The 15,286-nt window shown below is 44.4% G+C and overlaps 1 protein-coding gene across 1 annotated transcript in view; it reads right to left on the reverse strand.

The window, feature by feature from the left end:
* Window positions 1-10,127: 10,127 nt before the first annotated feature.
* kcnk4a (potassium channel, subfamily K, member 4a) overlaps window positions 10,128-15,286 on the reverse strand; it is a gene marked incomplete at both ends in the record, with an annotated part of 50,902 nt that continues 45,743 nt past the window's right edge. The window contains 4 exons of the mRNA XM_084332060.1: window positions 10,128-10,452; window positions 11,128-11,789; window positions 12,258-12,391; window positions 13,583-13,769. Coding sequence (XP_084188186.1) covers window positions 10,128-10,452; window positions 11,128-11,789; window positions 12,258-12,391; window positions 13,583-13,769 — 1,308 coding nt within the window. The remainder of the gene's footprint in view (window positions 10,453-11,127; window positions 11,790-12,257; window positions 12,392-13,582; window positions 13,770-15,286) is intronic.

The following is a 15,286-nucleotide window of genomic DNA, read 5'->3' on the forward strand; positions in this document are numbered from 1 at the left end:
GAAAATAATGTCCCTATCTACATGTGGTGCCCACTAAACTATATATTTTAACAGCATAAGTGGTCACATCAAATTACAAACAAATAAGGCATACTCACCTGTTTGACAAACGGCTCAAGCCCCCACGTTACACAATATGTAACGAACACCACCCAAACCATAATACCATGACACCCTGTGTAACACAAAAAAAACCACCAAACAAATTTCTAGGGGTAAAATATCCCGGACGAGCGCCCAACTGTTACGACCCTGGCTCAAAGGCACGCAACCTATGTGCAAACCAACACCAAAACCCCGTGCTCTAACTCAAAATGCTACTATCTCAAGGAACTATTAGTGTAAACCAAAGGACAAGGACTGGAAGAACGTGACAGCTCTTCCTCTAAGCACAGACACTGCATGTGTGTTACCAGGGCTGGTTTTAAAGCTCCCAGCAGGTAACCAATCAGCACTAATTAGCTAATTGGCAGCCTTCAACCTGCATGCACAGTGACACAGGAGTGATCAGGCTCCTGGTACATAACAGATGGTTTGAATCCACGTTTGTACAGGGGCCCCATAACATCTCGGTAGTGTGATCACTGCTCGACCACCTCGGGGCAGTAGTCTTCAAAGATTGAAACTGGTTTCCCTCTGTATTTCAGATTCCCTCTCCTTTTGCGAGCTTCCAGGATAATAGCCTCCTTAATCTTGTAGTGATGTAAGCGGGCGATTACCGCCCTAGGCCTGGCTTGGGTGTTCGCGTCCTGTGGCATCGGTCGAGCTCCGGTGGTGTAGCGAGGACGTCTTTCCCCATGATTTCCACCAGGATTTCTGCGAAAAAGACACTGGGACGGTTGCTGTGCAGGGACTAATCTAGGCCCAGGATGCGTATGTTAGAACGCCGGCTGTGCGACTCGACATCAATTAGCTTGTTTTTTAGCTTGCCGATGACTTCATCCTGAGCTGTGCATCTGGCCTCCAGCTCTACCATCCTACCAGACCATGTATTCAGGCCGTCTTCTACGGAGGCCAGGCGTTGGGTATGGTCTGTGACCACCAGTTGGAAGCCATCGAGTCTGGATTCGAGCGAGGCAGCAAACGCTCTGAACTCCGTGGTGAAAGCCTGTTTGAGTTCCTCCATTAGTTCAGCCATGGTAGCTCCATCCACGGGGCCGGTCCCGCTTCTCAAGTTTCACGCAGCCATCACGCTCGTTCTTCTTTTTTCTTTTTGGTCGAATAATACAGGCAGATATGGATGACGTACAGTAGTGGTTCAATTATCTTGAAATAAAAAAAAACGTCTTTTTAAAGTAAAATAAAAGTTCGGGAGCGGCAGCATGGCTCAGAGACATTCACCCCATTCTCGACCCGGAACCGGAACCGATAGTAAAGGGTTAACCTTCTGTTGCGGGTTAATAATAATAATAATAATAATAATAATAATAATAATAATAATAATAATAATAATAATAATAATAATAATAATAATAATAATAATAATAATAATAATAATAATAATAATAATAATAATAATAATAATAATAATAATAATAATAATAATAATAATAATAATAATAATAATGATGATGATGATGATGATGATGATGATGATGATGATGATGATGATGATGATGATGATGATGATGATGATGATGATGATAATAATAATAATAATAATAATAATAATAATAATAATAATAATAATAATAATAATAATAATAATAATAATAATAATAATAATAATAATAATAATAATAATAATCATTTGTATTTATTCTATTTAACCTTTATTTAATCAGGCAGGTCAATTAAGAACAAATTCTTATTTACAATGACGGCCTGGCAAGAGGACAAATGTACAGCAACCTCCACCCTCTCAACCGCCTTTGACAAGCTCTGCCAAGAAGCTTGCCAGCCGCTCCACACCCAGACCATGGCCTGACGGATGCAGTTAGAGAAGAAAGACGGCAGAGAGGAAATGCAAAAAGACCCACCTCACCAGTGACATCATTACTTATCATTAGGGATGCTCGATATTGGCTTTTTTACCGATACCGATATACCGATATTGTCCAACTCTTTATTTCCGATACCGATATCAACCGATATCAACCGATACCGATATATGCAGGAATAATTTCAGGTAATTAACATTACATATCTCTTGTTGTGGAATTAACACAACATTATGCATACTTTTGACAATAAATAAAATCAGAATTTGTTCTTACTTGCTTGCCTGGGTAAATAAAGGTTATAGAAATGTAAAAAAAATGCCGATATCGGCCGATAATATCGGACATCCCTACTTATCATGACCTCTTGTCAGCATTCTCCAAAAACATTACTACTGCAAAAGCTTCTTTCTTTCACCATAAGATTGAGGTCTCGACTAAGAACCTCCACAAACTGCAAGCCACTGTGTCCTCCCTCCTCACTCCCCCCTCCACTCTCTCTGCAGAGGACTTTGCCACCTTTTTTGAGAAAAAGGTAGAGAACATCAGTAGATGCTTCTCCCAACCCCTACCCACTCCAAGTGCTGAAACAGGAACCTCATCTCTCTCTCGCATTACAGACGCCAAAGTTATGACACTTGTGACGTCAAACCATCGCACTACATGCCAGCTGCACCCGATACCCTCCCCACTCCTCCAGACCATCGCACCAGACATCCTCCCATCAACTGTGCCCACCTCTCTAAAACAAGCCAGAGTCACACCGCTCTTAAAAAAACAACCCTGAACCCTAGAGAACTATCGCCATGTCCCTCTTCACTCTTTCCTCTCTGAATCACTTGAACATGCTGTATCAACCCAGCTCACTGATTATCTATTACTGAACAATTTCCAAGACCCAAATCAGTCTCCCAAGACTGGTCAGTCCACGGAGACGGCCCTCATAGCAGTCACAGAGGCGAAAGCCCTCTCCTCTGTCCTGATTCTCCTGGACCTGTCTATGTTAAGGTACCGAACTCTGTACTTTTAAGAGTACCGATTGAATTACGTCAGTACTACAGAGTACAGATTCACGTTAGATCAATCAGCGCCACATTTCAGTACCTTGAGAGCTGATAGATTATTTAACCTCTTCCACCCGTGCGGTCCATCGGCGGACCGCAAATGACATCACGTCATAAATCAATCTGTCAAAAGTATCGTTTTATTTTTCAAACGTATTCAAGTATAAATATAAACATAACCATGTCACAACAACAGTTATAATGTATCTTATCATCAATACGTTAGTTTACCAATAGGTTAAAGTGTTATTAGATAGATTTTCATTTTCGTTTTACTATTGTTTTGGTCGCAAAATCCGACCATTTTGGAAAAATTGAACGTCGGGAATTGTAGTATTTTTGCCATTTTGAAGAGGACACCAAGAGCTTTCGATGAGCCTTGGAATTTTTCCGAACAACACTTCCCAAAGGCCTCTATGGGGTTTCAAGCAAATTACTTCTGTATGCATTTTTTTAATATCTCTTATTACTCTGGATAATAAACCACAAAACTTAACGTTATTGGCATATATGGGAGCGCAGTTAGTTTGTCTCCCCTATTTCTAGCAACAGTTAGATTTGAAATTAGTTTCAAAATGGTGGCACCCTGGCAAAAATTTAAAAGCGACTGTACATACAGTCGATTTCATTATCTGTTCTTATGCACGCCTGGTGATACTAAATCCAAATTGAACTCCGGCATTTGAAATATAAGATTTGGCACAATCCATAAATGTGCGAATCGGATGGGAGAATTCAGTACTGTATCTACAAAACCTTCTGTTTAATCATCTTGCCTTTATTCATTTCCTTAGATCTTTTGTACACATGATCTCAAGAAGGTACTGAACGAGATCAGTGGCAGTTTTTCATGTCTGGTCATTTCTTTCTTTATTTTTTATTTTTTTAAGTTTTATTTTTTAGCGTTTATCGCTTTTTTCTACTGGGCAGTCCAGTAGAGAGAGAGAGAGAGTGAACGGGAGACAGAGTGGGGGGAAGACATTCGGCAAATAACGACGGGTTCGGGAATCGAACCCGGGTCGGCCGTGCCGCGACTCAGCGCGTTATATGGTTCGCCACTGGGGCGCCTGTCTGGTCATTTCTAGCATGGTGTTATTCACTGTCAAAGATGCAAAGAAAAATCATAATTCATATTCTCCTTTGTTTCATCATAATTTAAGCAAGCTTAGTAATAGACACAACATTTCTGACACTGGGAATACATTCACTGAGGTCCATAGATGTCCCTAGATACCAAGAATATACAAATGGACCTTGTAGAAGTGGAGCAATATTCCATTTACTTAGGTATGTATTTTAGGCGGATTTTCAGAAAATAGGGCTCCGGGCTTAAGAGGACCCGCCCAGTTAGAAAATAAACCGAATTCCAATGACATGCAATTGTCATAGACACAGACCAGCGCGGACCATCAATTTTAGAAGCTATGACATCTAGCTATTCAGCCCTGCGTTCACATCCCTGTGACAACTCCTCTCGTCACACTGTTTCTATCCTCTCCATTCCTGTATGCCCACGTCGCGGTAAAAACCTTAACTAACGTTAGGTTATCCCCCTCCCAGTGAGCTGTGGTGTTCCACAAGGAAGCATACTAGGACCGCTAATTTATTTATTTGTTCCTAATTTATGCAAATGACATGTCGTCAGCTTGTGACTGCAACTTGTTCCTGTTTGCGGACGACTCAGCCCTGCTGGTCTCTGACAAGAACAAGTTACAGGTTGAAAAAACCCTCAGCTCGGAACTAGGCAAAATCTGCATATGGCTCGCCGATAACAAACTATCATTACACATGGGCAAAACAGAGTCCATTCTCTTCGGTTCAAATAACAAACTCAGCAAGCCCGACGGCTTCTCAGTTACAGTGGGTGACAATATTGTCACAAGGAAAGATGAAATTACCTACCTGGGTTCCATCCTAGAGGCTAATCTTTCCTGTGACAAAATGGCATCCAATGTAATAATAAAAGTCAACCAACAAACTCGATTCTTGTACCGGATCTCCTCTCTGGTAAACAAGAATACCCTGAAGACTCTGGCAGGAGCACTCATTCTAGGGTACTACGACTATGCTTGCACCTCATGGTACCAAAGCACCTCAAAGGCACTAAAAACTAAATTACAAACATCTCAAAACAAACTGGTCAGACTACTGCTTGACCTGACTCCTAGAACCCACCTCACCCCTGCCCACTTTGACAACCTAGGATGGCTTAGAGTAGACAACAGAGTACAGCAACTTGCAATGGGCCTGGTCTACAAGATACACTACACGACGAAGGTACCCATGTACATGTCGTGTGTGTGTGTGTGTGTGTGTGCCACTTACCAATGCCCATGGCCATCTCATGTCGGCACAACTACAACGCCAACGTCAACACTGGACTGAGCTTAAACTGCAAGGGAAGCTTGCCTGTCTCCCTGCCACTGACCACTCTGTCTCGCACGCAGTTTTAAAAAAATGTAGCTATTGATGAGAGCATCATTTTCACTTTAAAAGCTAGGCTACAGGTTTTACCATCGAAGCTCAACCTTTCCATCTGGTTCCCTGGCAGCCATAGCCCACACTGCATACACATACACCATGGTCACGAACAGACAACAGAAACCATGTCTCACATACTCAATGGCTGTCATGCATACAAAGGGCTCTACATTTGTAGGCATGATAGGATCGTGGATCTGATTGCAGACTGTCAGTTCCACACTCGGGTCACCTGCAACATATACGCTGTATAAGCACACCAGTGTGAAGCAAGCCATATATGTTCAATCTGTGTAGGGACAATTCACTGTGTGTGTGTGTGTGTGTGTGTGTGTGTGTGTGTGTGTGTGTGTGTGTGTGTGTGTGTGTGTGTGTGTGTGTGTGTGTGTGTGTGTGTGTGTGTGTGTGTGTGTGTGTGTGTGTGTGTGTGTGTGTGTGTGTGTGTGTGTGTGTGTGTATGTGTGTGTGTGTGTGTGTGTGTGTGTGTGTGTGCGTGTGTGCGTGCGTGTGCATGTGTGCCAAAGACCAGATGAGGTCAGAGGAGTTTGATAGTATTTACTGAGGATGGCCAGATAATGTTGATATTTAAACATAACAAATTATAATAGATAATAAATGTCTACATGTTTACATGCAACATAAAACAATTTGTTGTAGGAACGGTTTGGGAGAGGGAGGGGTTTTAGTTTGTGTGGTGTGATAACAATGTTGAAATTGAGAAGTTTAGACTATAGTTTAGTTTTACAACTGAAATAACATTTGTGTTATTACAGAGAGAGAAAATAACAGAAAAATGTACCATTGGGTACCGGTACCGATTCCCAGGTATCAGTTCAAATGTTAACAGTACCCAACCCTAGACCTGTCAGCAGCCTTCGACACAGTCAACCATCAGATCCTCCTCACACCCCTTGCAGGAATGGTAGTTGTAGGTTCTGCGCTAGCATGGCTGTCATCCTACCTTGATGACCGCTCTTACCAAGTATCTTGGAGAGGCACCCTGTTTGCCCCCGCCCCCTACAGATGGGTGTCCTCCAGGTCAAATTTATTTTTGTATCCACTTTTTGTCCCATCCAAATTTTCGCTGTTTCCAATTCTCCCCTCCCCTGTCTTGAACGTTGCTCGCATATGCCCCCCACAGGTCGGTCGTAGGGAGGATATAGAAGCCTTGCATCACGTGTCCCCTCCGGTACACAAGGAGGCAGCCTGTCACATCTTTTCACCTGCCAGCTTGGACTCTCATTGGCGAGGTGTAACGTGTGGGAGGCTCACACTACCCCCGCTATTTCCTGTATCTGCTGTGCAGGCGTCCCCCAACCGACCTGTAGGAGTCGCTGTCCACAACGTCGAGATTACCACCCATCGACTTCCACCCGCTGACTCTGCCAATTGAGCCAGTATGACGGCCGGCCCAAGCCGGAGGCAACGCCGACAGCCGGAGTCGAACCCGGTGTCTCTTGTGTTGGTGACGAGCGCAATGTCCGCTGCGCCACCCAGCCGCCGGCTCGGTCAATTCGTATGCCTTTTTATACCACTGCTATGCCGATGACACTCAACTCTTCCTCCTATTTCCTCCCTCAGATACCTATGTCTCTGAACGGTTCTCGGCCTGTCTGTCCGACATTTCCGCCTGGATGACAACCAACCACCTCAAACTGAACCTGAGCTAAATCCCGGCTGGATCCTTTCAACCAACCTTTCAATCACATTGTAGAACGTAGCCGTGGCTTCGTCATTCGACCTAGGTGTGGTCCTTGATGACCGGCTAAACTTCTCTGCTCACATCACCTTAACAACCAGAACCTGCAGATTATTCAGAAGGATCCGCCCCTTCCTCCTTGTGCTCTGCATCTTCTGGTCGCCTGAGACCCACTCCTGTTTGGGCTCCTGGGGGGTCATCAAAGTGAAGCAGGCCTTTACTTCTGTCCTTGCTCTACAATGGTGGAACGAATCAATCAGGACAGTTGGAACTCACCCAATTTTCCACCGTTGACTAAAAATACACCTCTTCAATCAACATCTGAAATATAAAATAAATGTATATAAAAAGAAAACACTTTCTAGGGCGGCTATGTGGTGCAGTGGGCAAGGCGCTCACCACCAATGCAGGAGACGCTGGGTTCGAGCCCAGCTCTCCACATTGCTACCAGCTTGGCTGGTCGTTCATACTAATACAATTGGCAGTATTAGGGGGTGGGAAGCTGATGGATGGGGATCGGACGTTGTGGACAGCGACTCCTACAGGTCGGTTGGTGCGCCTGCGCAGCAGAATCAGGAAGCGACGGGGGCGGCGTGCCCTCCCACGCAGACCCCCGACGCTAAGAGATCGCGCTGTGCAGGTGAAGAGATGCGACGGCTGCTTCCTCGAGTACCGGAGGGGACACGTGATGTAAGGCTTCGTCCACATTGCAGCCGGCTTGTGGGAGGCATGGCCTAACAGCGTTCGAGACAGGGGAGGGTAGAATTGGACGATACGAAATTGGGATGGGAGATACAAATTTTAAATGGGAGAAAAAGTAGATAAAAAAAAGAAAACACTTTCTTACTGTTTTTTGCTAGTCTATGAGTCATTCCACCAATCCGGTCCGATTTGAGTCCCTCTGATGTTTTTAAGTGTCTTTTATCTAATCAGTTACCAAAATGTGCTTTGAAATGCTATTTATTTCAGTTGCAATGTCCTCTTTAATAAAGTGTAAAAACATTGCATGAATGTAATTTTTTTTATTATGCATTATGTTGTTATTTCAGTTGACACCATGTATTTTGACATGTCCCTTGTGGTATTTCATGAAAATGTATATGGGCTATGACCAAGAACATTTGTAAAAAGTCCATACTTTTTTCCATGAACATACACATCCATCTGTGCTGTTAATGCTGGTAATGATTTATTTCAAAATAAATGAATAATTATTCATTAAAATAACATTATTCAGTCTGTCCCTCAGTAACCCTCAACCCCGTTACACTGAGCATTCTCCCCCCCCCCCCCACAAAAATAATGGTTCAATCCATAGAAGCATGTGAAACAGGAAGTGACAACTTTGAAGTCTTTTGGAAAACACAACACCAGGAACAGGCAAGTAGCTACCTCATTGTACTATGTTTTCAGTCATTTATCATGTAATATTATGGTAGTCAAGCATAATTAGATTAATTACTCAACACCGTTACTTGAAAAAAATATAGCAAACTATTACTTGTGAATATGATATTTGTTATTAAAAAAATTTAGATGCTTTCTTAATATCATGCATGCTATGTGCTCTCCTGGTATTCACCATATGTGGAGTAGCAACCATTTTGTGCAAAAAATCACAACCCCGTTACACTCAACCCTGTTACGTTTGAATGTAACGTTTGAATGTAACGGGGTTGTGAGATTGTAACAGGGTTGTGATTTTAACACTGATTTTGAAGTTATACAATAATAGTTAAATTAATTATTGAGCTTTTTCAACATGCTTATGCCACATACATATTAATTGTAATGTGCATGTTGCTGTGTGTGTGTGCTCACACGTTACACTAGACTCAACCCTGTTACAGCTACATGTTTATTAATTATTTCTTTAAGTTTATGAAAAACAAATTCAACTTTTGAATAATTTTGTCTGAAACGTTTAGAGCAAACATAAGAATATCGATTTTAGTTCAAAATCTGAGGTCAAATCACATTTCTGATGAAAAAGCTTGTGGCCGCTGTCAAAGAAAGGCAAATTTCACGGTTCAGAATAGCAAAAGTGTAGGATTTTACGTAATTTTTAGACAAGCAATTATAGAAATGGTGTGAAGGACATCTAATTATTATAGAAATGTTGACTTTAGCACAAATACATGTTTTAATCTTATTCAGAGAGCTTCCAGAGTGTCCATAACGGGGTTGAAGAATAATGGTGTCCATATCGTACAATAATGACCAAGAATAATAGAGATTTCATGCCTGAGATGGGAAAATATATTTTTCTGGAAGTTAAATATGTCATTCATCTTGAGGGGTGTTCAGAAAAGTAATGCCTCTTGGTAAAAAAAATAATCCCAAAGTCCAAATCGGACTGGATTGGTGGAATGACTCCTATACTACTATCTATGATCTACTACTACCTACTATGCTAATATGTCTATACTACTATGCACTGAGTGTAGCACTCAAGTTCGACAATACCACTTAACCTTATCTGCCAGAGGTGTACCCCTCCTGCTGACTTGTTGTTCATAATTTATAAGTCACTTTGGATAAATGCATCATGACTAAATGTAAATGTAAAAATGGTGTGTTGAAGCAGCAGTTTTCTCAATTTGTTCTGTTTTGTTCAGCTACAAGCTTCAGAATTTGATTAATTCATGGAAGAATTACACTTTAAGCCAATATAAACCAATATGAATCTCCCATAGCAACCGATAACACTGGTCCCATGCATTTATTTACATTCAAAAGCTTCCTGTACTTGACATTTCCTTTTAATAGTGCTTCTAGCCTCAGGCTAGCCAACTATTAGTGTATTAGCCATTGGCTGTGCTGTGGATAAGTGGCCATCAAGCTCATTCCAACACTTCTTTGGCTACAGATTGTAACTCTCCCCCAAACATTCCCTTTAGTCAACTGTGTGCTTGTGGTAGTGGATGGGAATAAGAGGGGTAATCAGTCAATCTCTCTGACAGGAGGTGGTGTTGGAGGGTTAGAGGGTGGCAAGACGTCACTGCTGCGCCTCCTCCTGGCCTGTAGGGAGTTCCGGCTCCACCTGTTGGGCAGCTGCCTCCTCATGCTCTTCCTCTTGGGCTTGCGCGGCCGCCTCCTCTCCTCACTCCCCTCACTCTCTGCCGGTGGGCAGCGGTCGCTCAGGGTGTCCGAGGACTCATCGATGTACGCAAAGTTCTCCCCAAAGAAATCCAACATCTGGCAGTCTGCAGGTAAGGGCAGAGTGGGCAACGCATCAGGGGAGGGTGTGGGGAGAGAGTGAGGAGGGCTGGGTGTGGGGAGAGAGTGAGGAGGGCAGGGTGTGCGGAGAGAGTGAGGAGGGCAGGGTGTGCGGAGAGAGTGAGGAGGGTAGGGTGTGGGAAGAGAGTGAGGAGGGAAGGGTGTGGGGAGAGAGTGAGGAGGGAAGGGTGTGGGGAGAGAGTGAGGAGGGAAGGGTGTGGGGAGAGAGTGAGGAGGGCAGGGTGTGGGGAGAGAGTGAGGAGGGCAGGGTGTGCGGAGAGAGTGAGGAGGGCAGGGTGTGCGGCGAGAGTAAGGAGGGTAGGGTGTGCGGAGAGAGTGAGGAGGGAAGGGTGTAGGGAGAGAGTGAGGAGGGAAGGGTGTGGGGAGAGAGTGAGGAGAGCAGGGTGTGCGGAGAGAGTGAGGAGGGAAGGGTGTAGGGAGAGAGTGAGGAGAGAAGGGTGTGGGGAGAGAGTGAGGAGGGTAGGGTGTGCGGAGAGAGTGAGGAGGGAAGGGTGTAGGGAGAGAGTGAGGAGGGAAGGGTGTGGGGAGAGAGTGAGGAGAGCAGGGTGTGCGGAGAGAGTGAGGAGGGAAGGGTGTGCGGAGAGAGTGAGGAGGGAAGGGTGTAGGGAGAGAGTGAGGAGGGAAGGGTGTAGGGAGAGAGTGAGGAGGGCAGGGTGCGTGTAGAGGGAGAGAGGGAGGTGTGCGTCTATGTCCGGCCTCTAACACATCTAGAGGCAGCTCCTGTATCTGTGTTTCCGCTCCCGCTGCTGTGTCTCTGGCCCCACGTGACCCGGTGCTGCTCTGGAGGCCTTGTTCCATAATGTTGAGCGTCTGACAGAAGGTGTAGCTGTGCAACCCCAAGGAGGAAGAGGAGCTGTTGGATATGGAGTCGAAAGGCGAATCGGAACCAAAGGGAGACCCCTCCTCTGTCATGGCCAGGTCTGGCACGCCTAGCTCTGAGACAGACGGGGTCGCGGGGAGGGAGAGCGAGCGGCCAAACTTGCGCACAAACATCTTGCAGTCAGACCGCATCGAAACTTTGGGGTTGACCCTCGGCTCGACGGGCCCCGCCGTCTGTACGATTCCACTTCCCTTGACCCGTAACCTGGCCGCCAACACCGAAGGGGCCTCCAGTCGGCTCATTGAACGGGAAAGGCCTGTCCAGTGGTGGTTGGGCAGGTGTCCGTTCATGGACCCCTTCCGGACCCGGTGTCCCAGAGTCACCTGGGCTCCCCGTCGGACGCGTCGACGCTCGCTGCGTTTCCAGCGGCGGCGCTGGAGGAGGAAGGGGTCGTTGAACTCCAGGGGGTTTGGGAGATGGAAGTCCATGGACATGTTCTGGATGTTCTGGGTCCAGTCTGTTGCATGGGCCCTCAGCTCCTCCATCTGTCAGGGTGAAAGAGAGAGGACATTATACATTACAACACTACATTATATCTATCTATCTATTAAAGAGATTTGCACTACATTCATACCTCATTTGCATTTGCACCTTACCATAAAGTTTTGTACCTCATTGTCCGCATTTGAACCTCATTGTCTGCATTTAAAAAATGTTTTACTCATTGTACTTAGGTTGTACTTTAGATTGTATTATTGTATTGTATATTGTATATTCCTCTTTTACTTACTTTTTTACTTACTTTTTTACTGTATGAAGCACACTCTCAGGGGCTCATACAGAACCAAGCATTTCACCGTAAAGTACATGTATTTTATGTGACAAATAATAAACATAGCACTAATATGGGCTAAGGCTCACATTCTCCAGGTTCCAGTCAAGCTCTTAGCCAGTGTCAAAAGATAATTCTTTACACGTTTAGAAGCTCAATCCCAGCCGTTCAAGTTTCTCACCTCAGCACGGGTTCTCTTTGACAACACCTTCAGCCAGTTGGCAATCATAGTGAGGATAGAGGCGAAGTAGGCCAGACCGAACACTATCCACAACCACACCAGGGGCTTGAAGAACGCGTCAGGTCTTTTGCCACCTGGATACAGAATGTGTTGACTTTCAGAGAAATACACAAAAAAAATCATTCATCTGGACACAGAATGTGTTGACTTTCAGAGAAATACACTGTAAAAGAAAAAGAAGTTCCTCCACTTGAACACAGAATGTGTTAACTTTCAGAGAAATACACTGTAAAACTAAATCATCCGAGAATGTGTTGACCTTCAGAGAAATACACACAAAAAAACATTCATCTGGACACAAAATGTGTTGATTTTCAGAGATATTCACTGTAAAAAAGCATCCATCTGAACACAGAATGTGTTGACTTTCAGAGATATAAAGAGTAAGAAAGTAAGAAAAGATCCTCTCTCAGCTCAGCTATACAGTGGATGTTTTGAATCAACTAAAAACTTGATATTTTAGATTCACTCGTTCCTGTTTAGCTGATTTGAGCAAAAAACTTTGCTACCCGCACATGCGTCCATACGTCCCTGCCAGATCGTACATGACTGAGTGAGTGACCACAATTTGCCATGCATAGCCCACGGTGTGTGGGGAAAAGCAAAAGCAAGATTATTACATATATTATATATATATTTTTTTTTATCTACTTTTTCTCCCATTTTCAATTTTTCTCCCATCCCAATTTCGTATTGTCCAATTCTACCCTCCCCTGTCTCGAACGCTGTTAGGCCATGCCTCCCACTGGCCGGCTGCAATGTGGACAAAGCCTTGCATCACGTGTCCCCTCCGGTACACGAGGAGGCAGCCGTCGCATCTTTTCACCTGCACAGCGCGATCTCTCAGCGGCGAGGGTCTGCGTGGGAGGGACACGCCGCCCCCCGTTGCTTCCTGATTCTGCTGCGCAGGCGCACCAACCGACCTGTAGGAGTCGCTGTCCACAACGTCCGATCCCCACCCACCAGCTTCCCACCCCTAACATTAGTGGCGAGCGCCTTGCCCACTGCGGCTTATATATTTTATATTGTATTTTTTTAGAATGTGTGAGTTGTGAGTGTGTGTGTGTGTGTGTGTGTGTGTGTGTGTGTGTGTGTGTGTGTGTGTGTGTGTGTGTGTGTGTGTGTGTGTGTGTGTGTGTGTGTGTGTGTGTGTGTGTGTGTGTGTGTGTGTGTGTGTGTGTGTGTGTGTGTGTGTGTGTGTGTGTGTGTGTGTGTGTGTGTGTGTGTGTGTGTGTGTGTGTGTGTGTGTGTGTGTGTGTGTATACCTGGGACATAGTCTCCAAAACCAACAGTAGTGAGAGTGATGACCACAAAGTAGAGTGCCTCTAGAAAAGTCCACTCCTCCATTTCCTGAAACACCACTGTCGGCACGGCAAGAAACATCAGACAGCCAATCAGGATGGAGAGAACTGCTGAGATCACACGTACACTAGTGGGGCTGACCCTGCGTTTCTGGAGACAGAGAGAAGAAAGCTCGATTTAACCAATCATGTCTAATGTAGGGATGTCCCGATCGGGTCAGACAGATTGGAATCGCAGCTGATCACAGCGTATTTTAATTGATTGGTATCGGCTATATTAAGCCCAATCCTTTTTTGTTACAAATAAATGAAAAACATTAAGGGAAAGCTGTGGTGTAGCTATTTTTCTTCTTGCTGCAGAGCTACTGTATTCAATTGATTGATTGAATTGATTGAAAACTTTATTAACAGATTGCAGAATAGGTACAGTACAGTACAGCTCAATACATACAATTGTTAAGGGGATGCAGACCAGAGAAAGACTTTCGTCTTGTTTACATCAGGGTCCCCCATTTTCAATTCATCATAACATATATGACATACATGACATACAGATAGACAGTACTGCTACATCTATACATTTATGACATACCAGATTTGCAAATACAGTACACGTGATACGAAAATAGTCCAGAAAAGAGAGTATATACATTTGACGTAGAAACTGTACATTGGAGGAGGTTGGGTAGGTGGGGGGGACTGTACATTGGAGGTGGTTGGGTGGGTGGGGGGGGGGGGGGGGGGGGGGGAGGTTGGGTAGGAGGGGTGGGGGGGGTACACTGTACAACTGTACAAGCAAAACTGTACATTGGGATATTGACAAGACCATACTTGGTAATTTACTGTACATTGGAGGTGGTTGTGTTAGGACATTTACAGGGGTCAGTTTCGAATTGCAGTCTCCCGTAGGTGTTTTTTGAGAATGTTTTTGAAAGTGGGTAGTGATTCACATTCCTTTACAGCTTTGGGTAGGGCGTTCCACATTGATGTGGCATAATTGCTAAACATGTTTAGTCCCTTGTTTGAGCCAAATCTGGGTTTAACATGATTTGTGGAGCTCCCTCTGGTGTTGTGATCGTGGTATTCACTGACCTTTGGGAAGTATTTTGGTCTGCATCCCCTTAACAATTGTGTGTATTGAGCTGTACTGTAGTGTACCCATTCTGCAATCTGTTAATAAAATGTCCAATCAATCAATCGGCTAACACGTGTCTGTTGCACTAGTAACACGTAGGGAGAGATAGAGAGAGAGAGAGAGCTAGAGAGCCCCCCCCCAGTGGCGGCTCTGCCACTAGGGGCGCAAGGGCGCCGCCCCCCCCTTCAGGCCCTGCCTGGTTATATGAGAGTAGAACAAGAAAAAGTATCTTTTTGTTTTTTGTTTTATAGCCCTATAAATAATATAAACATGTTTAAAATGAATAATATTTACTCATTTTAAGTATGTTTGTATTTCCAATGCACAATATAACGTTATTATCGCAATTAAAAAACACTCGTTTTCCAGAGCAGGAAGTGACATCACGTTTTTTTTATTTTTATTTTTTATTTTTTTTCTCGGCCCGGGCTATACGCGATAGCGCTCTGAGTGCGCGTCACAGTTTGATCGCTGTATCCGTCACAGCCAATCAGTGCATAACGCGTTGTGCGTTGAAATATGACTATTATGTT

Source organism: Notolepis coatsorum (assembly GCF_963971535.1).
Source record: "Notolepis coatsorum genome assembly, chromosome: 16".
Taxonomy (NCBI): Eukaryota; Metazoa; Chordata; class Actinopteri; order Aulopiformes; family Paralepididae; genus Notolepis; species Notolepis coatsorum.